This window comes from Dromiciops gliroides, chromosome 1, assembly GCF_019393635.1.
Source record: "Dromiciops gliroides isolate mDroGli1 chromosome 1, mDroGli1.pri, whole genome shotgun sequence".
Lineage (NCBI taxonomy): Eukaryota > Metazoa > Chordata > Mammalia > Microbiotheria > Microbiotheriidae > Dromiciops > Dromiciops gliroides.
Window position 1 is genome coordinate 466,122,916 of NC_057861.1, and position 26,154 is coordinate 466,149,069.

The window sequence follows — 26,154 nt, forward strand, 5'->3', positions numbered from 1 at the left end:
AGTCCACACTGACATCCTTCTTTACCTTCTCAACCTACTTTCTCTTTATTTATTTATTTATTTAGATAGATAGAGAGAGAGAGAGAGAGAGAGAGAGAGAGATAGATAGATAGATAGATAGATAGATAGATAGATAGATAGATAGATGGAGATAGAGAGAGATGGAGAGAGAGAGAGATACATACATACATACATACATACATACATACAAAAAGACAGACAACGTGGTGTAAAGGATGGAGTCAACCAAGAAGACTTAGATTTAACCTAGATTCAAGCCTCATTTCTGACACATACTGGGTATGTGACTCAAGATAAATCACCTAACCTCTTAGTGCTAAAGACATCTCTCTGAAGTTATATGTTTCAATGCACAGTGAAGTGAGCAGAACCAGGAGAATATTGTGCACAGTGACAGCAAAATTGTTTGATGAAGAACTGTGAATGACAACCATTCACAGCAATACAATTATGCAAGTCAATCCCAAAGAACTAGTGATAAAACATACTATCCACCTTGTGAGAAAGAAAATATATTGATTGAACACAGACTGAAGCATGCAATTTTTCACTTTCAGTATTTCTTTTATTCATGTTTTCTTATACAAAATAAATAATATTGGAATGTTTTAAATAAATGCACATATATAAACTATATCTGATTGCTTACTACCTCAGGGAGGGAAGAGGGGAGAGAGGAAAGGAGGGATAGAATTTGGAACTCAAAACTTTAAATGAAAATGTTTATTATTTTTTTTTAATGTTTATTATTCTGGAGAGCAATGGGACTGTGCATACCCTTTGACCCAGTAATACCACTACTAGATCTGTATCCCAAAGAGATCATAGAAAAGGGAAAAGGACCCACATGTACAAAAATATTTATAGTAGCTCTCTTTGTGGTGGCAAAGAATTGGAAATCAAGGGAATGCCCATTAATTGGGGAATGGCTGAACAAGTTGTGGTATATGAATATAATAGAATAGTATTGTGCTGTAAGAAATCATGAGCAGGCAGATTTCAGAAAAACCTGGAAAGACTTAAGTGGACTGATGCTGAGTGAAGTGAGTAGAACCAGGAGAACACTATATACAATAATAGCAACATTGACTGTGATAGACTTGGCTCTTTTCCACAGTGCAATGACCCAAGATAATTCCAAAGAACTCATGATGGGAAATATTCTCCATATTCAGAAAAAAGAACTGTGGATTATGAATGCAGATTGAACCATACCGTTTCTACTTTTTGGTTGTTTTGTTTTCTTTTTTGAGGTTTTTCCCTTGTGTTCTGATTCCTTTCAGAACATGACTAATGCAGAAATGTTTAATGTAATTGTACATATATAACCTATATCAGATTGCTTTCTGTCTTGGGGAGGAAGAAGGGAAGGGAGGGAGGGAGAAACATTTGGAAAAATCTTATGAAAACAAAACAAAAAATATTTATTATTCACTTAACAATTGTCAATAATCATCAATGTTCTATTATATGAAGAGGATTGTACAGAAGCCATGTGCTTCTGTTACAGTTTTTTAAAAGTGTATATTAAATTTAATAAGCTAGTAAAAATAAATAAACATTTTTTCAAATGAAGTTATAAGTTTTGGAGGTGTTGATGTGCATTCGTAGGGGGAATTGCCTCACCTGGGAATTCCCTTTACCAATTAAATCACATATCTAGTTCCTATCCTTCTCTACACTTGTATTCTATTCCCACCCACTTGTTGACCCCAGGGCAAGGAACCTTTCATTTTTGTGTTTGTGTCCCTAGAACCTAGTACAGTGAATTGAATTGAGTTGACTAAAAATTTGAGTCTTGTCATCAAAAGATTGGCTAGCATGTGATCAGTGAAGTCACAGTGAATAAGGCATAGAGTGTTTGTAATCTGCATCCATGAAGGAAGTACTTATCCTGGTTAAATCAAAATTTTTGAAGTTCTAAAATATCAAAAAATGCTCTTATAAAATATCTGAGTTCCCTAAATGTGAGTAAAGTGTTCATTCTTCAAAAAAAACCCTCACCTTTCAGAAATATATGGTTTCCTTCCTTATTTCTTTTAATTAGATCTATTTTTACTTTTGCTTTGTCTGCTTTTTTTTTTTACCTTAGCTGAATTATAATAGATTCTGCTCTATCCCCTTACCTTTACTCTGTGTATATCTCTTTGTTTCAAATGTGTTTCTTGTAAACAATATATTGTTAGGAGTCTGGTTTTTAATCTAGTCTGCTATCTACTTCTGTTTTATGGGTGAGTTTATCCCATTCTCATTTATAGTTATGATAATTGTCTATTTCCCTCCATACTATTTTTTCCCTTTTTAATCCTTTCTTACCTTCACCTTGCACCTTCTCATAAGTGCTTTACTTTTCCCAATCCACCCTCTCTTCTATCAATGCCCAACCCTGAATACAGACTGAAGCATACTATTTTTCATTTTCTCTTTTTTTCCAAGTCTTCTTGTTTTGTATGATTGCACATATGTAACCTATAGCTGATTGCTTACTGTCTCAGGGAGGAGGAGCAGGGATAGAATTTGAAACTCAAAACAAAACAAATACCCAAATGTTAAAAATTGTTTTAACATGTATTTGGGGAAAGATATTATTTTTAAAAAAAATAATTCACCCCAGGTCCCCTTTAAATAGGGAGCTATCCAATTGGTCTTGAAATATGACATAATATAAAAAGTGGGAAAGGTGCAGAATTGTTTTGGGGGGTTACCAGAAACCCCATACTTTAGATGCATGTAGGTTTGGAGTTTTGCCTTTTTCTAGAGTGATTCTTCAGTTTTCCTCCTTACCTGGTTACTGGGTCATTGTGTTAATAATTCTCTGGATCCTCTATTACCTTTACTTCCCTCACCTTAAAAAATGTTAAAAATTACCCTTTCTTTAACATGGAGCCATGACCTTTGTAAATTGTGGAAAATGTAATGAATAGCATTGAATTACATTCTAGATCAAAGGAATCTAGAACCCAAAATGAAATGATTTACCCAAATCACATGGCTTTTTTTTCTGGCTTGAACATTAAGGATAATTTCTTTTCCCCCTCTCAAATGAGTTTATTTTTATAATATTATACTTTTCCAATTTCATGTAAAAACAATTTTAGATAAAAAATATACTTCAATATGCATTTAGACTCCATCACTTCTTTCTCTGGAGATGGATAGTATTTTTCATCATAAGTCCTTCAGAATTATCTTAACTCTTTGTATTGCTTAGAATAGCAATACAAATAGGTATTCACAGCAGATCATTGTGCATTGTATAGAATCTTTCAGTTCTGTTCACTTCACTTTGCATCAGTTCATTTAAGTTTAGGTTTTTCTAAAAGCAGCCTACTAATAATTTCTTATAGAATAATAATATTTCATTACAGTCATAGACCACAACTTATTCAGCTATTCACCATCCCCATAATTTCCAATTCTTTGCCACCACAAAAAGAGCTGATATATTTTTGTACATAGATGCCCGTCTCTTTGGGATACAGATGTAGTAGTGATATTGGTAGGTCAAAGGGTATGCAGTTTTATGGTCCTTTGGGCATAGTTCCAAATTGCTCTCCAGAATGGTTGAATCAATTCACAACTCCACCAATTTGTGTTCCAATTTTCCCACATCTCCAACATTTTGTCACTTTCCTTTTGTCACATTAGCCAATCTGATAAGTGAGGTTGTTTAGAACATTTTTTCATATGACTATAGATAATTTTGATTTCTTCATCTGAAAACTGCCTAGTCATATCCTTTGATCATCTATCAGTTGGGCAATTATTCCGTTTCTTATAAATTTGATTCAGTTCTCTATATATTTGAGAAATGAAGCTTTTATCAGAGAAACACCATAAATATTCTGTTTCCTGCTTTCCTTCTAATCTTGGCTACATTGGTTTTGCTTATACAAAGGCATTTAATGTAATCAAAATTACCCATATTACAAGCCATAATGCTCTCTTATTGGTCATGAATTCTTCCATTATCCACAAATCTAATTTGCTTATAGTATCACCCTTTAGTCTAAATCATATCCCCATTTTGACCTTATTTTGATACATGGTATGACATGTTGGTCTATACTTAGTTTCTGCCAGTTTTCCCAGTAATTTTTTTCACATGTTCTTGTCCCAAAAGTTGGGATCTTTGCATTGATCAAACACTAGATTACTATGGTCATTTACTACTGTGCATTGTGTACCTAATCTATTCCACTGATCCACAACTCTATTTCTTAGCCAGTACGAGGTTGTTTTAATGGTTACTACTTTGTACTAGTTTGAGATCTGGGATGGCTAGGCTACCTTTGTTTGCATTATTTCATTAATTTCCTTGATATTCTTGACCTTTTGTTCTTCCAAATCACATAGCTTTTGATGAAATCTAGGATTAGAATACAAATTTCCTATCTATCCGATGAACTTTCTACAATATAATACTATCTCTTTGCTGCAACATTTTAAAGGAAATCTATTCTAAACTGACATGTAAATGCCCCAAATTCTTAGCCATTAAAGGTCTTAAGGAGCCATAATTATAACCTGCGATACCCTAAATAGTAGTTCTCTATTCCCTAAACGTTGGTTCTCAAAGTGAGGTTCAAAGACTCTTGTAGGTACCTGAGACCCTTTCAGAGAATCTGCAAGGTGTTTTCATTTCTAATTGAACAAATACTTCTGTAACCTACATAAACAAGAACTTTCTGGGCTTCTTGGTAAATTTTTAAAATGTAAAGCCAGGGGCAGCTAGGTGGCACAGTGGATAAAGCACTGGCCCTGGATTCAGGAGAACCTGAGTTCAAATCTGGCATCAGACACTTGACACTTATTAGCTGTGTGACCCTGGGCAAGTCACAAAACCCCAATTGCCTCACCAAAAAAAAAAAAAAAAAAAAAGTAAAGCCATCGTGAGACCAAAAAGTTGGAGAACTATTTGATTCAAGTAACCATTTAATGATTATCTTTCTAATGTGGGGATAATGCTGTACTATTTCTATATATTTACCACTAATCTTATAAATTATTTAGCATTTATTTATATTATTTTTTCAAGACATAAAATACACTAAGGATTTCGATACCAATTCCATTGTTTCTTATGTAAATATTAGTTCATGATACATATGGCTTGTAATCCTGATTTCTCATGTTATAATACAATTTTAGGATAGTTATTGTTGGCAGTACTATGCCTTCCAAATAAAGGAACAAAAATTATCTTGAGTTATTTCTCTCAAAAGAAATGACATGCAATTTTAGTCTCAAAGGTTTTAACTGGGAATTTCTTCCAACAAACAAGAGATGGGTCTTTTTGATGATATTGAATCCTCTGAGTCTTTTTACAAAACTGAAAATGCATCTGAACTGTACAATATTAATTAAATAGTAATATATAGATAATAATAGCAGAGTAGCCAGATATTTTTTCCCAAGTTGAATGCTCTAAAAAAGCAAATTTGTATTTACAGTATTGAGATGAGTACTTTCAAAGCATTGCTTCATTCTCATGATTCACAGAAAAAATAAAAAACAACATAGAGTAATTGTTGCAATTATGTCTTTGGACAGTTTATTGAACAAAGGGGCATTTTCAGAAGTACAATAGTAATTACATTTGTTGAAGAAGCAATTTAGAATTATATTCTCTAATGATTTAGTAACTAAATTTTTTGAGTATACTTGGAGTAGTTTGGAGAAGTAGTTTGGGGAAGAAGTGTCTGTCAGATATATAGACATTCTGTGTGACTATAAAGTAATGAACTATACACCTACTTAACAGAGATCAGATTCCTTACATTGTTAGAAATACCTTGGATGGTATCCATATTTAAATAAAATTTTACAACACATTCAATTTACTACAGTCATACATAACACAAAAACTATGTCTAAGAGAAGAATCAGACATTGTTTAAGACATTTATATGCACTTCATTAAATATTTTTTTAATGTTTCCCCTTCTCTATAAATGTAACCAGAAGTTTTTAGCCTTCACAGCAATATAAGAATTTTGTGAACTATCACAAAAATCAATACCTAAATCCCATAAAAAGACAAACAGCTCAAAATGTATATTTAAAGTTACATTTGTTTGTATAATGTATACCTACAATGGCCAAACAAAATTATGGTACATGAATGTAAAGATTCAGAATAGCATGTGGTAACATATGACAATAAAACATGAACTAACCAGATTGTGGAAAACGATATAGCCAACAATGACAATGATAGAAATGTAAAGAATAAAATGAAATTGACTACAGTGAAATTATAATGACCAAACTTGGCTTTGGAAAAGAGCTGAGAAAATGAACCTCCCTTCCTTCTTTGAAGAGAGAAAGGACTACTGGTGCCTAATATTGCATATGCTCTCAAACATGGTTGATGTGTTGGTTGGTTTCACCAAACTGCTCTTCCACTCCCTTCTTTTTTTAAATTTCTTACAAGGAAAAAAGCCAGGTAAAGCTAGATACAGAAACTACATGATGTACAAACAAAATATATCAATAAAAATGGGATTTACCCAAAAAAAAAAAAAATCCCTTATTGCACAGCCAAGCTGTGCCTTCAATGGCTATCTAATTTGCTCCTTGTCCTGGCTATGTCTGCCATGATTTTTATAGACTAATATTAAAATTTAAACTACAATTCATTACTGAATTTCATCTTTTCCTTTATAGATTAAAAATGAATGATTTAGGGGGCAGCTAGGTGGCGCAGTGGATAGAGCACCAGCCCTGGAGTCAGGAGGACCTGAGTTCAATCCGGCCTCAGACACTTAACACTTACTAGCTGTGCGACCCTGGGCAAGTCACTTAACCCCAACTGCCTCACTAAAAAAAAGAAAAAAAAAAGAATGATTTAACAATCATTCAGTCAATGAAAAATAATATTTATAAAGTGCATTGTGCTAGGCAGTAGTGATTTGAAGATAAAAACAATAGTCCCTCCTTTCAAGGAACTTAGTTTTTACTGAGGGATACAACACATAGACAGAAAAGTACAAAATAATGAGAGCAGTAATTCGAGGAGTATCAAGAAAAACTAGCCAAAAGAGATGACAGGAAGGAAGCTAGGAATCTTATCAAAAGGAGGTAAGAAGGAAGTGAATTTCAAACAAGGGGGAAAGCCTTTGCAAAGCCATGAAGGCAAAAGAATTGGGGAAATTGTAAATAGGCCAGTTTACCCAGAATAAAGAAAACATAAAGGGGACTAGTATAAGTCTGCAAAGGTAAATGGGAATCATATCAAAAAAACAGATGAAAAGTGAATGTCTACCAATTGGCGAGTGGCCACACATTGTGATATATGAATATATGGGGATATTATTTCACCAGAAATGATGGATATAAAGCATTTGGAAAATCTTGGGAAGTCATATGAACTGATGCAGAGCAAAGTAAGCATAATCAGGAAAACAATTTACATGATGGCCACAGTTATACAAAGGAGAACAACACTAAAGGGCCTCAAAACTCATCAATATGGTAACTAACTACTTATGATTTCAGAGAACTGATGGTGAAACATGTCTTCAGCCTTTCAATAGAGATGTGATAAATGAGCGTAATGAAATGAAACAGACATTTTCAGACATGGCCAATGTGTTTATTTGTTCTCCTTAATTATATGTACCTGTTACAATGGAGTGTTCTATGGAGGAGAGTAAACACTGGAAAATAGTAGTGATGCCAAGAAAAAAAAAAGACCATAAATTGAACATTTCCAAAAGGAAGCCCAAAAACCAAATTATGCAGAATTTCAAATACAAAGGAAGGAAGGAAGAGAGGGAGGGAGGAAACAAAGGAAAAAAGATAAAAGAGAGAATTGCTAAGACTTTGGCAATTGATTGGATACAATGCAACAGAGTAAAATCTAAAGGGTAATTCCAAGAGTAGAAGCAAAGTCAATGGGAAGATGTTGTTACATTCAATTGAAATTGGAAGTTTTGAAATTGAAAAGGTTTAGTGGAGAAGTTAATGAGTTCTGGTTTTGACAAAAAGTTCATTGTGTTCAATTATGAAGTCCTGACATTCTAAAGCAGTTGTTTTTAAAAATGCCCTGGATTCGGGAGGACATGAGTTCAAATCCAACTTCAAACACTTGACACTCACTAGCTGGGTGACCCTGGGCAAATCACTTAACCCTCATTGCCCCTCAAAACAAACAAAAAAAATGTTCTGAGTTTACATGTACTTGGTATAAAATACTATACTGAGTTTTCCAATTAAGAAAATTTGAGTAAAATAAGTATCTTCATAAAATATGGTGCTCATCAAAATAGAAATTATTTTCCTACAAGTGAGTACTTCTTTTTGGTCCCATTATCTGCCCCAAAAAAAGAAAATTTACCTCAATTCTGCCTTTTTCTATAAGAGGGAACTCTTGTTATTTTATAAATAATTATATATATTCATTCTTCCACTGAATTCTAAAGTGTAACATTTATTAAGTTTAATACATTTGCTAATATATCAAAACCCCCTGAACATGTCAAATGGTTTCCAAAGTAAAAATATATTACACTTGTAAAAAAATAAATTTATATTTATAAAGCAGCTTAATTAAATTTTAATGTCAATTTCAAGTAGAAAAAAGTAAGAAATTTAAATAGTTGATAAATATCCCTACAATAAAAACCTGCTGAATTAGTTAAGGTATCAAACATTCTGCTATTTTAATCTATAATAAAATATATTTTAAAAATTGGTTGTTCCTAAGTATATGTAATTTTATATTAATTCCACAGCTAATCATTTATACATAGTAATTTTACATTCAGGTATTATAAACATAATCAATACTCAATATCTAAATAATTAATCTAATACTGCACAATTATATTAAAAAAATAAAAAGGGCAACTTCTGTATTGAAGTTTCTCATATTATAAATAGTGAGAAAAGGTTTCCTATTAAATGTACCATATGCAAATCATTCACAGAGCATAAATGGACATATTCTGATTATAATGCATGGATTGCAGTTTCCATTGTTAGAAGCAATTCCTGACTGAGATCAGAGATCCTTCCGGATATTTGAATATTAACACTGCATTCATCTAACATCACTGAGGAATGAAGTGTTTCGCATAAATGAATTTTCCAGCTAATTTAAGCTTAATCTTTTAAACACTTTGTGTGTATTGGGTAGGAGAACAAGAAAAATATTTTTTGGTTTCTAAAATACACTAAATATTTCCTTGCTTTATGAAAAGATATATACTGAATACAAATAAACTTAATCCAGCGTCTTCATTATGATCAGTTAATGAAGTGATGCCCTGCTAAAGTATTGAGGTATACAGTGACATTTGCCCCTACCACAGATGGTCTATGCTGGGGCAGCTAGGTGGCGCAGTGGATAGAGCACCGGCCCTGGATTCAGGAGGACCTGAGTTCAAATGCGGCCTCAGACACTTAACACTTACTAGCTGTGTGACCCTGGGCAAGTCACTTAACCCCAATTGCCTCACTAAAATTAAAAAAAAAAAGTAATTGGGAAATGTTTAACAAAATAAAGTAAAATACAATATAATATAGATTCTGTTCATTTGTGGTTTTCTAAATCAAGGCACGACCCATGGGGATCCATTTCTTTTTAAGTTTTGACACTACTGCTGTAAATTATAGTTAACTAAAAAGGAAAAGGTAGTAAGGATTGATAGATAATAAAAGATATTAAACAATAGTAGTATTGTACACACAATCCTTAGTCAATAGGCTCCATAAAAGGTACTGGGGTTGGCTCTTCACTTCAACTATGAAATTTGTATATGGGCTTTGTACTTTTTTCTCTGATACTGAAAAGAGTCTTAATCCTGTGTTCTAAAAGACTGAGACTTCTGAAAACCTGATCCAGCCACATAAGGTCTTACTGTATGGTTTATCTTGTCAGTGAAAAGTTTTGCTTTTAATAACATTTTTCAAAATGTGTAGAAGGTAAAATTTTAATATTTCATACATAAGGAACCTATTTAATGGGCACTTGCTACAAGCAAAGATTATGTTGAGAACTGTTGGGGGAGTTTAATGAGGAAAAAATATTTTAAATGATATTCCAGTATCATGAATATCAGTAGGTGTCTCTTCAGGAATACTTTTTAAATGAAGGTAAACATACATATATTCAGTATCTACTATTTTACAAAAAAGTAGATAAAGAATAATTTTAAAATGACTCAACCCAGTATCTTGCTATGATAAAGGAATCTCTGGGATAAAAGAAGGAAAAATTGAAATAAAATATGGTCATCTCCTACATAACCAATGCAGTCCTAGGCCTACTTAAAAATAATGCTATAACTACCTGAACACTGTGAATATGGCTTTGAATAATCTAAGCTTGGATACCCTGGAATTAAAGTAATTAATAAATAATAATAGTTTTGACCTTTTTTTAGCTGTTAAAAAAATAGAAATGTCCATAGCTCTTACAAACTGGATTAATGTTTTTCTAATCCTTTGCTAAGTGTCAATTACCTTTGTTTAACAATGTTTAGTTTGGAATTTAGTTTGGATAGATTGTCTTTGTTTTTATGTTTGGTTTGGAATTTTAGACACCTGAAAATGAAAAATAAGTGTATAACTTTCATACTCCAGGTTTCGAGCTTTTCGCTGAAATTTAAAAACAACAGTATGTGCTTTTTTACTTTTGAAACTGCAAAAGTAAATATTCATTAACACCTGAAAACTGAATTCAGTTGTTAAATCTCTTGACCACGCCAAAGTGTGATTTTTCTACTTGCTGTAGATAATGCTGCAATGGCAATTTACAGTTCTTAAAAAACTAGTCATTCTGCTGTTGAATGTTCTCTTCTTTCTCTTTTATCCATCATGTCTTGTTTTGCTGTGATCAGATTCTACTGGGACAGAAGCGACAACTACATTCTCACTTTGGAATGTGACATTTGTGCCAGAAGGAGGAGGCTTGTAGAAGAAGATTGCAAGGGCATTGAAGAGGAGAGTTAGTACTTTGCAACCAACACCTGAAAATAAACACAAAAATAAAACCATAGGTTTCAGTGGCTTAGAACAAAAATGCAATCACTGTAAATAATCAAAGATCTTAGTAGTTAAAAGCTTATTTTTCTCCTTTGTGATTCTTTTAAGTTCATTGGAATAGATTTTATACCTCAAAAGTAATAGTAACATAAATACATACAAATTCTAATAAAGAATGGGATACATTAAGAATCTAGTATGGGGGGGGGGGGGGCGGCTAGGTGGTGCAGTGGATAAAGCACCAGCTGTGGATTCAGGAGTACCTGAGTTCAAATCCAGCCTCAGAAACTTGACATTTACTAGCTGTGTGACCCTGGGCAAGTCACTTAACCCCACTTACCCCGCAAAAAAAAGAAAAAAAAAGAATCTAGTATGCACCAGACACTTGGCTAAATAATTTACAAATACTATCATATTTGGCCTAGTTTTCAAATTTTGCCCAACACACACATCTAAATGAACCTGACCTCTGAATAAGTGGGAAAATAGGTTATCACAATTATTTCCTATTGTATCAATATATTATATTCTCACAGAAAAAAAAGTAAATATCCCTTGAGTCAATGTCTAGTTTATTTGCTACATGTGCAAATATAAAAGTTACACTTAATATAAAACATTAAACCTAGAACCTATATTGACATCAAATATAAGGGTTGTTTTGTTTTGTTTTTTTAATTTTCAAGATTTGTGATTTTCTATGAAAACTCTTTGGGGATTTGGTGAGGGAAAGTTTCTATATAAATATATCAAATTCAGCATCTAGCCTTCCATTATGAATGTGGGAAATTAGGACATATTTGATACAATTCAAAGAATCATGGATTCTCATAGGTAGCAAGGACCAGTGAGAGGGAATGCACCAACTCCTAAAGTTAGCCCATAGTACTTTTGAATTGCTCTAATTACTTGGAAGTTTTCCTCATTTTACTCTTTGTAAATTCCACCCAGCCATCCTATTCCAGACCTCTGGGGCTAGTCTAAGCAAAGCAAATCCATCTTCTACAAGAAAACCCTTCAGATTCTCTTCATCCAATATATAGCCACTAAATCTTCTCTTTCTTAGACCAAACATTCCCAGTTTCCTCAACTTATCCTCTAGCTTGGATGCTAGGAATCATTACAACTTTTGATTTCTCTCCTCTGGATTGTCTGATCTTTTCAATGTCCTTTCTAAAATGTGGTAATAAGAACTGAACAAGATTCTAGTTATTTTCTGAGCAGAATAAAGTAAAGCAAGATGAATATCATTCTAGTTCTGAACAACAAACCTTTGTTAATGAAGCCTAAGGACGAATTATTTGTTTTGGCTGCCATAATACCATTGAGTAATATTGACTCTGTGGATCAGTAAAATCTTCATATTTTTTTCCAACAAACTGTAGTCCAGCCCCTCTTCTTCTGCTTTATACTTGTGAGATTTCTTTTTCAAACTCGAGTGTAAGGTTTTATTATTCCTGTTAAATTTCATGTTATTAGATTCAATTCAACACTAGCCCATTGATGTCTTTTTGATTACAGATTCTGCTAACTATTGTGTTAGCTATCCCTTCACAAAATTTTGATTTAAAAAATAAAGTTTAGGTTTTTATAAATAACATAAATAGCAAAACCAAGTCTGGTTTATCCTGTTGCTACAACATCTCTTGCATCTATACCCTTCTCATCAATAGTATAGCTACTATCTTAGTGCTGACCAACCTGCTAATTTAGACCATTGCAATCAATCAATAAACATTTATTAAGCACCTACTATGTGTAAGGTACTCTACTAAGTGCCTCTTAATTGGTTTTTCTGTCTCCAGTTTTTGACTTTACAAATCTATCTTCCATAGAACTGCTAAAATGAAATTCCTAAAGGTCAAAGTTCATCATATAGACCACCCTCCAACTCAAAAATACTGCCAGCTCCTTATTTGTCTAAGACAAAATACAAAATACTCTGCCTGGAATTTAAAGCTTTCCACAATCTAGTTCCCACCTTCCTTTTCCAGCCTATATTTCTCTTCATTAATTTTCCATTCTAGTCAAATTCCCCTGCTACTTCTCTATACATGAAAATGTCTGTCCCTCAAATATACTTTTGCATAAACAATCCCCTATATTGTGAGCAAATTCATCTTTTTAGTAAATATGAAACTGCTAGGGGAGGGGGAATGGCAGAGAGAAACATCTCTACTACACAAGAAACCATCACTGGGGAGGAGAGGGGGGGAGGGGAGAGGGCTATGCGGTCCTGGGCAGGCAGGGAAGAGGGTCAGAAGAACAAAATCCCCTATATTGTGAATACTCTCCTTTTGTCACCTGAGGCTCATAAATTCCTTAATTTCTTGCAAAGCACAGTACAAGCTACATCTCCTACATAAGGCCTTTTCTAATTCCCCATTCTCTTCCTCCTAAGATTACTCCACATAACTTCATAATTTTAAGAGAGAGGAAAAAAAGGTAATACTGTTCTCCTTTAGGCACAAGTCTGACAAAAACAACTTTATTTAATTTAGCATTAATCTAATAACCAAGCTATTTCTGGCAGAGAGAGAGAGAGAGATCCAAAATGGCACAGTCCCCCATAACAGTCCAGCATACCTCTTTCTGCCCCAAGATAATTTGAAACAACATTTTTAGGATTCTTAAACAAGAAAAATCACAGTATGTAAAAATACAATTTTGCGTTAACTTTTCAAAATGATTATTTACTACAGAGTTCCATAATTGACAAATTTCTGTCAGTGTTCTCCAGGCATAAACAAAGAGATCTCCTTCCTATGATCAATATCTCAATCTGTTCTCAAAGGAGGAGTGGGCCATATTCCCATCATAAGATGTGGAAGAGACAGCCCTTAGATGGATCTATTGCCTAATCAATCACTCCAGGTAGGCAATATTCTTAGCAAGACACTTTTCTGACACTACCCTGTTATGCTAAGGGTAGTCTAATGCCATTCTTTTTTTTGTTTGTTTTTTTGGGTTTTTTTGTGAGGCAATCAGGGTTAAGTGACTTGCCCAGGGTCACACAGCTAGTAAGTGTTAAGTGTCTGAGGCCGAATTTGAACTCAGGTACTCCTGACTCCAGGGCTGGTGCTCTATCCACTGCGCCACCTAGCCGCCCCCTAATGCCATTCTGAATATCTATCTGTGGACCAGAATTTATGTAAATATTTTAGTTTGGTTTTCTTCAGAGCCTAAGGAGAGTCTTACCACCAGCAGGTCCACTTGACTGCAGATCAAATAAAGTAAGTAGCCAAGCTGAAAGGAAAAGATTATGAGTGCAATAAGGAAGACTGCTGGCTGGTAATGATACCTCTTAACTTCTTAGTACATATATGAGGTTTTTGTAGCTTTTCAAGCTCACTTAGAGTACACAAACACTCTGCTGCAGAAAATAAAATCTTGTGATCATAGGAGTTGCTAAATGTCAGATTTGTTGCTGGGAATTTTTTTTCCTTGCTGGTTAGTTTTATTCTCTGTATTGGCAGGAAATCTCTAAGATGGTGATTCTCGTTCGTCATGTTATAAGGAGAGAAGTCCACCAAGTCCACCTTCAAACAGAAGTCTGGAAAGGGTTATTTTTTAAACCCAGGAAATATTACAGCTTAATATTTCTAAAGAAACTAAAAAGAAGGTTTTCAATATGCTTACACAGTTATGTTGTTCCTCTTCCCCCACAACCCTGTAGAATATAAATTCTTGGAAGAGAGGGATTACTTTGTTTTCCCCCATTATATCCCCAACACTTGTATACAGTAGGCCCTTCATTGAATTGAAATTTAAAATGAGGTATGCAACAGGCATTCACTGAATGAACAAAATGACACAAGATTGTTTCAGCAATAACATCTTTTACATCATCACATTTTTCTTATTTTAAATATAAAACATTGGGGGCAGCTAGGTGGCACAGTGGATAAAGCACCGGCCCTGAATTCAGGAGTACCTGAGTTCAAATCCGGCTTCGGACACTTAACACTTACTAGCTGTGTGACCCTGGGCAAGTCACTTAACCCCCATAGCCCCACAAAAAATAAACAAACAAACAAACAAATAAATAACCTCACATTCAAAAAATTAGTGATCTCATCTTTTACAACATTATGGTTTTCTCAAGATCATTCATTTTTTAAATAATAACATCCTTAAATCTATAATAAGCTGCATTATAAATCAGCTTCTTCCGTGTTATCTATTACAAAGTAATTCTATTATATAATATGGCAGCAGTACGACCTGGATAAAAAATGTTTAAAGAAGAAATAACTAAAAGAACAGAAATAGGGAAGCACCAGACTAAGTTACTATATTTTTATTTTCTAAAAGAGCATAACCTAATTAAAATCTTAATGTTTGGAGGCAGAACGAACAAGAACAGTAGTCCCTGTCCCCTCTTCACTCTTCCACTCCTCTCTCACTTCTTCAGTATGTTAGCTATTTTATATAAGTATTAATAACATGTAACATTTGGTTCATAGAGACATGGTTTTATCTCTAATATAATCGAATATGAGTAATCAGACAATGGTTCCATACTGTATTATTCTATTAAATTTGAAAAAAAAAATTCAAAATTCTTCAATAAACATCGATAACATTACATAGTTTCCATATTTAACTGGATAGTTTTTTATAACTTTCAACTACACTATGATTTTCAGGAGGCACTATTTCTAACAATGATTATAGGCCAAGAAGTAAGAGTAAAGTATCGGGGCAGCTAGGTGGCACAGTGGATAAGGTACTAGCCTTGGATTCAGGAGGACCTGAGTTCAAATCCAGCCTCAGACACACTAGCTGTGTGACCCTGGGCGAGTCACTTAACCCTGATTAAGTTCTTTGCTTAAAAGGTCCTTATAAGAAGGTGTTTGTTTCTCAGTTTATTCAAACTAATCATTTTCACTGCTTTTGTGATTCACTTACTAGATTGATGCTGATCTCTCATATCATTATAAGTTGAAAGCCTGCTTTATAGTTTTAACACAAATAGTAATAAGGGTTTCCTACACTAGGAGCCTTCTGGCAAAAGCACAGGTCCTTTGCCCCTCTTACAATTCCTATGGTGTTGTATAAATATCATAGGCATCAAAAGACTAGAGTTTTATTCTCAGTTCTGCAATCACCTACCTATCAAATAACCTAACCTGTTACTGCACCTGTAAAATGGGATTACTTGACAATATACATTTACTTTGGCAAGCTGATGTAGTCATGGGATTTTTGAAATGTAAGTTTGAAATGTGGAGGAGCATAAACACGAATACTGTGTATTTTGGATAAACATCTTCTCCCCAGATAAAGTAATCAAATTCCAAAGAAACAGAGCTGTGAGGTCTGTACTCCACTTCTCTCCTTATAACAGGATGAACAAGAATCACCATCTTAGAGATTTCCTGCCAATACAGAGTATAAAACTAACCAGCAAGGAAAAAAAAAATTCCCAGCAACAAACCTGATGTTTAGCAACTCCTATGATCACAAGATTTGCATACTTCACTCTGTTTTCTGCAGCAGAGTGTCTGTGTACTTACTCTAAGTGAGCTTGAAAAGCTACAAAAACCCCATATATATGCTAAGAAGTTAAGAGGTCAATACCAGCCAGCAGTATTCCTTATTGCACTCATAATCTTTTCCTTTCAGTTTGGCTACTTACTTTATTTGATCTGCAGTCAAGTGGACCTGTCGGTCGTAAGACCCTCCTTAGGCTCGCAAAAAAATGAAACTAAAATATTTACATAAATTCTGGTCCACAGATAGATATTCAGAATGGCATTGGACTATCCTTAACATAACAGGGTAGTTACAGAAAAGTGATGTACTAAACAAAGTGACACAGTGGATAGAGAGCTATAGCTGGTGTCAGGAGGACCTGAGTTAAAATCCGGCCTCAGGGGGGCGGCTGGGTGGCGAAGTGGATAAAGCACCGGCCCTGGATTCAGGAGTACCTGAGTTCAAATCCAGCCTCAGACACTTGACACTTACCAGCTGTGTGACCCTAGGCAAGTCACTTAACCCCCATTGCCCCGCAAAAAAAAAAAAAATCCGGCCTCAGGCCTTTGCCAGATGTGTGACACCAGAGGCAAGTCACTTAACCTTGTTTGTTTCAGTACCTCAAATGTAAAATGATCTGGAGGAGGAAATGGCAAACCATTCCAATATATTTGCCAATAAAATCCCAAATGAGATCATGAAGAGTAAGACACGACTGAAAATGATTCAACAACAGCAAACACAGAACAATTAGGAAAAAGGATTGCCTGCTTCCTTCTCCTGATCTCTCTCCTGATTCTTTTTAAATGTCCATTAGTGGACTGGGAGAGAGTTGTTACCTGTGAAGGCCACATCTTACAAGGCCTGGACTTAGCTTCTCTGTGTGTTTTTGTTTGTTTTTTTTCCAGGGCAGTAAATCCTTTATTCCTACTATCCAGTTTCTATTCTAACTTTGGGTGGCAAGACTCTGGGATTCCTTAAGAAGAAACTGTTTTATTATGTCCATTAACTGCAATGGGTGGGTTAGAGTCTCTGTCTATCCTCAGAGTTAGAGTTGCTTGCTTTACAGTGAAAATAGGTTTGCTGTTTAGTCTTCTTATCTCTTAGTCTTTCCTCAGCTGAGCCTTCTTGCTTACAGAGGGGCTGAATCTTCCATCCTCTTAAAAATATACGTCTATGGGGCAGCTAGGTGGTGCAGTGGATAAAGCAGCGGCCCTGGATTTAGGAGGACCCAAGTTCAAATCCGTCCTCAGACACTTGTCACTTACAACCTGTGTGACCCTGGGCAAGTCATTTAATCCTCATTGCCCTGCAAAAAAAAAAAGTACTTCGATGCCCCTTATTTGTCTTTCCAATATGTGTTTGTGAAGGGAATAGCACTATTTAAGTAAGCTCCAATGATTGAAATCCTGTAGCCATGTGAAATATTATTCTCTTGAGATTTAAACAGATACGATTGTATGCTTAAGAAAAAAGCTCGGCTAGATTGAAATCTTGATTTGTTTTTATAGAACGCTCATGTGTGAAACCATGAAAATGCTTTTGTTTTCTTAATGTATAAATGTATGTGGGTAAAGTTGAGAAAGCATTTGTTATAATTTTATCTGTGCCTGTTAATATAGGATGAATTGAAATGGGAGCTTTATCTGAACAATCTTTCTTACCTCAGCCTGAGCAACCTAAAATACAAAGAACTCCCCCTCCTTTCCCTAAAAATATTTGTGCTATCAGTGTCTCCTTGCCCATGTACAGCTTTATAAACATTCATTAAATTAGTTATCAATTTCAGGTGTGTAAACGTTTCCAGAAAGGTTATTTCTAAATGTCCACATTTTAAACCTCAATCTGAGTCATTGTTAATCTCTTAAACAAGGCTCTTACGGTGAACAGTAGAACACAGAAGAATTGGTGGGGAGAAAGGCTCTCTTCCCAAATCTCTTCTGCCTTGAAAAGGAATTCAGAATTATTGCATAGAATAATACCTGAACTATGAGAAATTAAACTGAAATTAAAGTTCTTGGGAGTCAGGTTTACAAAACATGTAAAGGTATTATACATCTTCATGATGATTTTAGAATGGACTATTACACTGAATGAGAGAGAAATTCTTAAAAGTTCTGAAAATTTACTTGATATTTATATAGACTTGTTTTCCTCACACAATTATAAGAGTTGGAAATTAACAAAATATAGGAATTTCTCTCCTTAGCTCATGTGATAGGCAAATTTATTTATCATGTTTCCTCAGGATAAAAAAAAAGTATTTTGGAAGAAGGAAGAAGGGGGAAGAGGAAGAGGAGAGGGAGGAGGAAGAGGAGGAGGGAGGCTGTGGCGAGGTGGAGGAGCAGGAGTCGGAGCCGGAGGGGGATGGAGAGGAGAAGGTTCCTAGGAGGCATGGCGCTCCTGCTTCTCCAGGCGCTGCCCACCCCCCTGTCAGCCAGGGTCGAACCCCCTCAGGATAAGGAAACCTGTGTGGGGATCAACAACCAGAGCTACATATGTGACACAGGACACTGCTGTGGACAGTCTCAGTGCTGCAACTACTACTATGAAGTCTGGTGGTTCTGGCTGGTGTGGACTATTATAATCATCCTGAGCTGCTGCTGTGTTTGCCACCACCTCCGGGCCAAGCATCACCAGCAGGCACAGCAGCGACAACATGAAATTAACTTGATTGCCTACCGGGAAGCCCATAACTACTCGGCGCTGCTGTTTTATTTCAGGTTTTTGCCAAACTATTTACTACCTCCTTATGAGGAAGTGGTGAACCGACCTCCAACCCCTCCCCCACCATATAGTGCCTTACAGCTACAGCTACAGCTACAGCTACAGCAGCAGCAGCAGCAACAGCAGGTGGTCCCTGTCTGCAGTAACCCCTCGGGCCCTGAGCCCATCAGGAGCCTTCAGGAGCCCCAAACCAGCCCACTGTCCGTGCCTGGCAGCAGCAGGAATAGCACGAGATCAAGCACTGAGGACCTTGAGCTCTCCACGCTGCTGGTGGACCAAGAGGCTACCAAAGCCTCAGGCATGGAGCCAGGCAGCTCTGGGGCCTGTCTGGGGGAGCTGGGCGACCCAGGGTCTTTCCTAGATAAGGACTCGGAGTGTAAAGAGGAGTTGCTGAAAGATTACAGCTCTGACAGCTTGGAGCACAGCAGCGCCCTTCCTGATAGCAAAGACAAGACACCTGGGAGGCACCGACGTTTCACTGGAGATCCTTGATGATGCCCTGGACAGCGCCCTGGACTTCTGTGATAGTTGCCAAGCAAGGCCTCCTGGGGATGAGGAAGAGGGGCTCTACCACCTTTCTGAGGAGCAAGCCCAGGAGCACGGCCACCACCACATGCTCCGCCAACCGGCGTGCATCTTGTTGAATACGATCAATGAGCAGGACTCTCCTAACTCCCAGAGCAACAGCTCGCCCAGCTAGAGCAGGCCAGCCTCCTTAGAAAAGTGATGGGGGAAGGGCAGAGGAAGGTGAGCCGAGAGGGGAAACCTTTCATTGGGTGGTAAAGAAAGTACTGCTGCTTTTTCTTCTGTCTCCTTCTGCCCTCCCTTCCTGAGATGTAGTTGGAGGTAGGATTGCCTCTCTCCAGCAGAAGCAGGGGGTGTGGATGGAGGGAGAGGATATTGATCTCCTAGCTGTATTCCTCTCCACTTCACTTTCTCTTCCTTCTCCCTTCCGAGCTTCTTTTTTAAAATCACATCTCACCTGCCTGCACATGTTGGGAGGCGTGCATTTAGAAAAATTTGTTGGAGGGGCCAGGATGGGACCCTGCCCCTATTCTTGGGATGGAGTGGGATCTGCTCTTTGATTTAGGTTTAGAGACCCCTTATATCCCAGTTAGCAAATAGGCAACAGGGTTCTACCACTGGGAAAATGAGAAAGAAAGAACTCTGACCTGGGCCTCATGTGGACACTAGGCCTGGGTTCTTAGTTTGATCTCAATTTGATCACTGCTTGTAAAAGTTGTGTTATTGGGGGGTGGAATGGGGAAAACAGTTGTTTGGGACATATGTAGGGGCTTGTCTGATCACTTTCCTAAATGAATGATGAGTGCCAGACATCCGTCCTCTTGGAAAAGAAGTCAAAACCTCTTTCCTAGGAGGTTCTAGCTGTTCTCAAACTAGATTAGCTGGAAAGGGTTCTGCTAGTGTTCTTTCTTCAAAACAAAAACCACATACAAACTAAGCTAAACAATGTGAATGTACCTGAGTGGGCAGCAGAAGAGTTAGTTTTCAATGAGGGGCAGGTTTGGGGGAGGCCCTTTCTGGTTCAGGCCTCTGAGGACCATGGCTGCACCTGACTTAGAGAGAAGCTTCCATCAGGGAGCTTGGAAGGTGCAGGGAGAGGTTACTTTTGGGTTATTAGGAAGGGCATGGAGGGGGCTGCAAAGTGTTACATGTGGGCGTGCTAGGGTGGGGTGGATGCGTCTGCTCTAGGAAGACCAGGGCCTCGCCTTCATTTTTAGTAAGCACCCTTACTAAGATGATTACCATACCTCTCTCCAACCTCATCTTTGCATCTTCTTCACCTTCCCCCAGCCCATGGCCTTTGTGCCTTCACACTTCACCAGTATGCCGAAGAAACAGACAAAGCAGACTGAGTGGTCCCTGGGAAGGGTTAATCCCAGCCCCTCAGCCTGTTCCTTAAGCAGTATTTTCCCTTGGATCTCAAGATCCATTTTTTTATATTGACCACTTGGAAGAAATAATGGAATTTTTTGGGTTTGTTCCCCCCCTCCCCTTTATTAAATGGTGGTACTTTATTAGCATCACCTATGTATGGCCAAGTGCCCAGCTCAGGTCTGAGTGGTTGGCTTCTCAATGAGTGGGAGGCCTCTTGTCCTCTCAGATCATTATTGCTGAAGTTTGGCATCAGGTAAACTGAGAGTTTTGTTAAGAATAATCTGAGCAAACAAGGCAAACCAAAAGTTGCAGTTAACATTCCCTGACCCAGTCCTGTCCGTATGAAGAAGGGTTTGCCTTTTTTCACCCCTGCTCTCAAATGATGTTCAGATTAGACCACTGACATTATGGGAAGAAGGGGGGGGGGGAAAGAGAGGCAGCTGTGGGGGTGAGCAGGCACCCCTGACTGTATTTGATAAAACCAAAAATTACCTTGAACAAGGTGAAAATCAAAATACACTGACTTTTTTAATTAAAAAAATAGTATTTTTGTTCAGAACAGAAATGTGAATTGTTTTTAATTTGCTAAAAGAGTTCTTAAAAGAAAGAGCAATAACCTCAGACTATCTTCTCCACACTTTACAAAGCCTAGATTGTTCTTATGTGTGGCCTTCACCTAATTAGAATGTAAATTCCTTGAGGTTAAGAAATTGTCTAGGTTGCTTTTCTTTGGAATCCTCTAGAACAATGCTTAGCATGTAAGTGCTTTAAACATTATTTTTAATTCATTCATTTCTTTGTTATGTTCAAGTGATTATTAGAAGCAATTAACCCCTTTGATCTTCCCATTTTTCTGAAACAATTCACTTATGCTTTCCTTTAAATTAAACTTTCTATAATGTGACAAAGTTATATTATTTGTTAAATGGAGAAAAATATAATTATATTTTGTATTCTAAAGATTCTGGGTCTGTATACTCTATGATGTTTCCAAACTGTTTGAACATGATTTTTCTTGTAAGAATGTACAACTATAAATGTATCTTCAGAAGATTTTGAGCAATGAACAAAAAAAAGTTCATTGGCTCAATAATGGTCACATGGCCACCTAGCAGAGTACACATTTTCTTTGATTCCCCATGTCTTCTCATCCTTCTCCTCGACAGAAATTATGTGCCAAAGAGAAAGCAACTTGAACAATTAAAAAAAAAAATGAACTGACACCTACCCTGAAGTCACTCAACATCCCTTCTCCATGACTTGCATAGAACTTGAATTAGCCAACCCAAGAACCCAACACAGGAACTTGCAACAAAACCCAAATACACACCATAGGCAGCCCTTCCTCTTTCCAAAAAGATTCCAACTCCAGGCTACAGAAATTTGCCACCACAGTCAATGCCATAGCATTGCTCCAGGGGCCAGAGCTTGCTGGAACCATGACACTGTGCAAAGTCACCCACTGGTACAGTCATCTGAGTGGCTTCATGAGTGTTAGACTTTGAGTACTTGGCAGCTAGCCTACATGAGATGGTAGCACACATATACACTAACCTGATTTCCTTCTCATCTCTCTAAGATGCTGTAATAGGGGAGAAGCTAAGGCAACAGTGATCTCATCTCCTCATTAAAACATGTACCTATCAAGATTGTCTTGCCTTTATATGGAAGTTGTTTATTCCTGTCTTTAAAAGCAGCAGGGACAGCAAGGTGGTGCAGTGGCTAGAGTGACAAGGCTGGAGTCAAGAAGACTCATATTCCTGAGTTCAAATCTGGCTTAAGATACTTACTAGCTGTGTTACCCTGGGCAAGTCACTTAACCATTAGTTTCCTCATCTGTAAAATGAGCTGGAGAAGGAAATGATAAGCCACTCTAGTATCTTTGCCAAGAAAACCACAAAAGGGGTCACTAAACAACAATAACTACAAAATAAAAGCAGCATGCAGTTTGAACTCTGGGCTGGCCACACTCCAACTGCAAGCTGCCTTGGTATGCTAATAAACTCCTTTGTCTGATTTTCCAAGTTTGCTTTATTTGACCAGGGCAAGGGCCAAACCAAGATTTTTTTTAACAACACATAACCAGCATTTTCATGAGCAATGAATGATCTGTGCTGTCAATCAATAATTGACAGCTCAATGATTGACTGTCAATCATTCAATTGACTGCTGTGCATAGTCTACCAGTGCCAAACTGGAGATACCAATACAAAAGAAGAAGAAAAGCCCCTGTCCTCAAGGGGCTTTCAATCAAATGGAGGAAGATAACACACACACACAAAAGCTGAAAACAGCAAACAAAAGGGAAAGTGTGTGTAGTACCAGACATGGGGGAATGATGGAGAGAAGTCAGAGAAGTACCAAAATGCCAGGTGCTATAAGAGATTTCTTCAGAAGAGAACAGAGAAGAAGGGGTAGGACACCTGTCTGAGAATGAAATAGAGCTCATCATCACACTCCTCTACACATCAAGATAATCTTCAGGGCAGCTAGGTGGCGCAGTGGATAAAGCACCGGCCCTGGATTCAGGAGGACCTGAGTTCAAATCCAGCCTCGGACACTTGACACTTACTAGCTGTGTGACCGTGGGCAAGTCGCTTAACCCCTATTGACCCACAAAACAAAAACAAAAACAAAAAGATAATCTTCAAAACTCCACAGACACAAATATCTTTCCTTTTTTTTTTTTTTGGGGGGGGGGGGTTTGCATTGAGGGTTAAGTGACTTGCCCAGGGTCATATGTGTAGCTAATGGCAAGTATCTGAGGCTGGATTTGAACTCAGATCCTCCTGAATCCAGAGCCGGTGCTTTCTCCACTGCGCCACCTAGCTACCCACACAAATATCTTTAATAGTACTTAGGTAGCAATATGTCCTTACTAGGTCTATCAAAATATACAACACAACTTTGACAATGATCAGAAACTGACAAGCATGTCTATATACTTACTCTAAGATTTATTTTACATTAAAACTTAATGATGCTCTATTGTTACTATAAACAATATCCCATTAGAAGTTGATAATTCTTAATTGCCACAAACAAATCAACTTACTTTACATTCAAAGTTATCATTACTTACTTATTCCTACTAGCATGAAGGCCATTTTGGTGTTGTCATATAGCCAACAAGCTCCTCTAATTCCACATTGGTTAATGCTCCAAAGAGTACAAGAACTGTCTATTGCAAAGCCAAACACAATTGGTCCAGGAATGGTACCTATATGTGGAATAACTATGTATTAAGAAGAGATATGGACAATGATATTTTTGTTTATATATAGCCATATAGCATATTAATTATATACATTTTACACAACACATACACACACAATGGACCAACTAGCACCTTCACACAAAGGCTTCTTCCCCATGACCTCTAATCTCTATATTGACATTGTTGTTTTTATTTGTTCTTTATTCTTGAAGAGGACCATGACATTGGAGTTATGTCATGACTTGCACTGAATTGGATTTAAATGAGGCAATGCTATTCAAGGTCAACAACTTTACTCTTTCCTCCAAAGCCATCTGGGTCCAGTGGCAAGATGTACATCAGGACAACTGGAGATGGCCCCAGAAGTCTGAGGCAATTGGGGTTTAAATGATTTACCCAGGGTCACAAAACTACTAAGTGTCTGAGGTGAGATTTGAACTCTGGTCCTCCCAACTTCAGGACCAGTGTCTATTGTCCACCCCTTAAAGTCCAGTTCAAATGACACCTTCTTTGATTCCTTAAGTGAAAATTATCTTTTCTTTTTTCCATTCCCACAAAGAATTTTGTCTTATACTCTTATTCTAGTCTTTTCTGCATTTTAGATATTGTATATTTGTTTTCTCTCTCACATAATAAATTATAAACTCCAGGAAGGCAGGGACTATTTACTCATTTTCTTTATAACTGTCCCAGCCCCAATCACAATGATCCACAAGACCTGCAACTTGAAAGGGACCCAACCAAATTAATAATAGTTAATAAAAATATGTTTAATAAAATAATAAATTTGATGTAAATTTGAATAAAAATACAGTAACAAAAAACTTTATCCCTTTGAATAAAGTTTCCTACACAAATAGGAAACTATTTTTATCAGTAAGATTGTGGGTTATTTTAAATTAATTTAAATTTACTTTCCAGTTAAACAAATTAAAATTTAAAATTAACTTCATTGTTTCATAATTCCTGAATAAAGATTTTATCAACACTTCTGTGAGTACTGTCTATCAAGATACCAAGGAACAACTAGTCTTTGAGCAGAATCTAATGTCTCAATAGATGTTATACATTAATAACCTGGAGCTGGAGTAGTGTTACCATGGCAGTTTTCATATATCTAGTTCTCTCTTTATAATCCCTCTAGCAAACTTTTGGTATTATTTTTCTCATTTTATTTTGTGTCAGTCTTACATGTAGATCTTTCTGTATTTTAATTATATTAATTTCAAGTAGGGGCAGAATGGGGATTAGATGTGTTTCATTGGAATAAGAAATTCTCATGTAAGGAAACTCCCTCTAGCAGTAGAATTCAGCACTTGCTCTGCAACTTAAAGAGATTTTAGAGAACTGTCTAGAACTCTAAGAGAAAAAGTGACTTCCTCAGGGTCACATAGCCTATGGGTATCAGAGGTAACACTTGAACCCAAGTCTTCTGGGCTTCAAGCTAGCTCTCTATCAACATCACCCTGTAACTCTCTAAAAAAGTAAAATAAAAAAAGTTGCCTTTTCCACACCTACAAGTAAGACTCTTTCGTTCAACCCAGATTTAACTACCATTATATAAAGGAAAGGATTATCAGAAAGGAAATTAAAATAATCTCTTGATACTCTTGGATAGTTACAATTGCTTTTAAACAGCTTTAAAATGTCATTTAAGGGGCAGCTAGGTGGCGCAGTGGATAGAGCACCAGCCCTGGAGTCAGGAGTACCTGAGTTCAAATCCGGCCTCAGACACTTAACACTTACTAGCTGTGTGACCCTGGGCAAGTCACTTAACTCCAATTGCCTCACTAAAAAAATAAAAATAAAAATAAAAAAAT

The 26,154-nt window shown here is 36.6% G+C and overlaps 2 protein-coding genes across 2 annotated transcripts in view; one reads left to right on the forward strand and one right to left on the reverse strand.

Annotated features, from left to right (window-relative positions):
- Positions 1 to 10,836: 10,836 nt before the first annotated feature.
- The window catches only part of LOC122736441 (solute carrier organic anion transporter family member 4C1-like), a 106,741-nt gene continuing 91,423 nt past the window's right edge, over positions 10,837 to 26,154 (reverse strand). The window contains exons 12-13 of the mRNA XM_043978657.1: positions 24,200 to 24,337; positions 10,837 to 10,997 (exon numbers count right to left, since the gene is read on the reverse strand). Coding sequence (XP_043834592.1) covers positions 10,837 to 10,997; positions 24,200 to 24,337 — 299 coding nt within the window. The remainder of the gene's footprint in view (positions 10,998 to 24,199; positions 24,338 to 26,154) is intronic.
- LOC122736443 (WW domain binding protein 1-like) lies at positions 18,835 to 19,918 on the forward strand. The gene is given in 2 exon segments (XM_043978659.1): positions 18,835 to 19,703; positions 19,705 to 19,918. Coding segments are annotated over 2 exon segments (1,059 nt in total). The 5' UTR covers positions 18,835 to 18,858.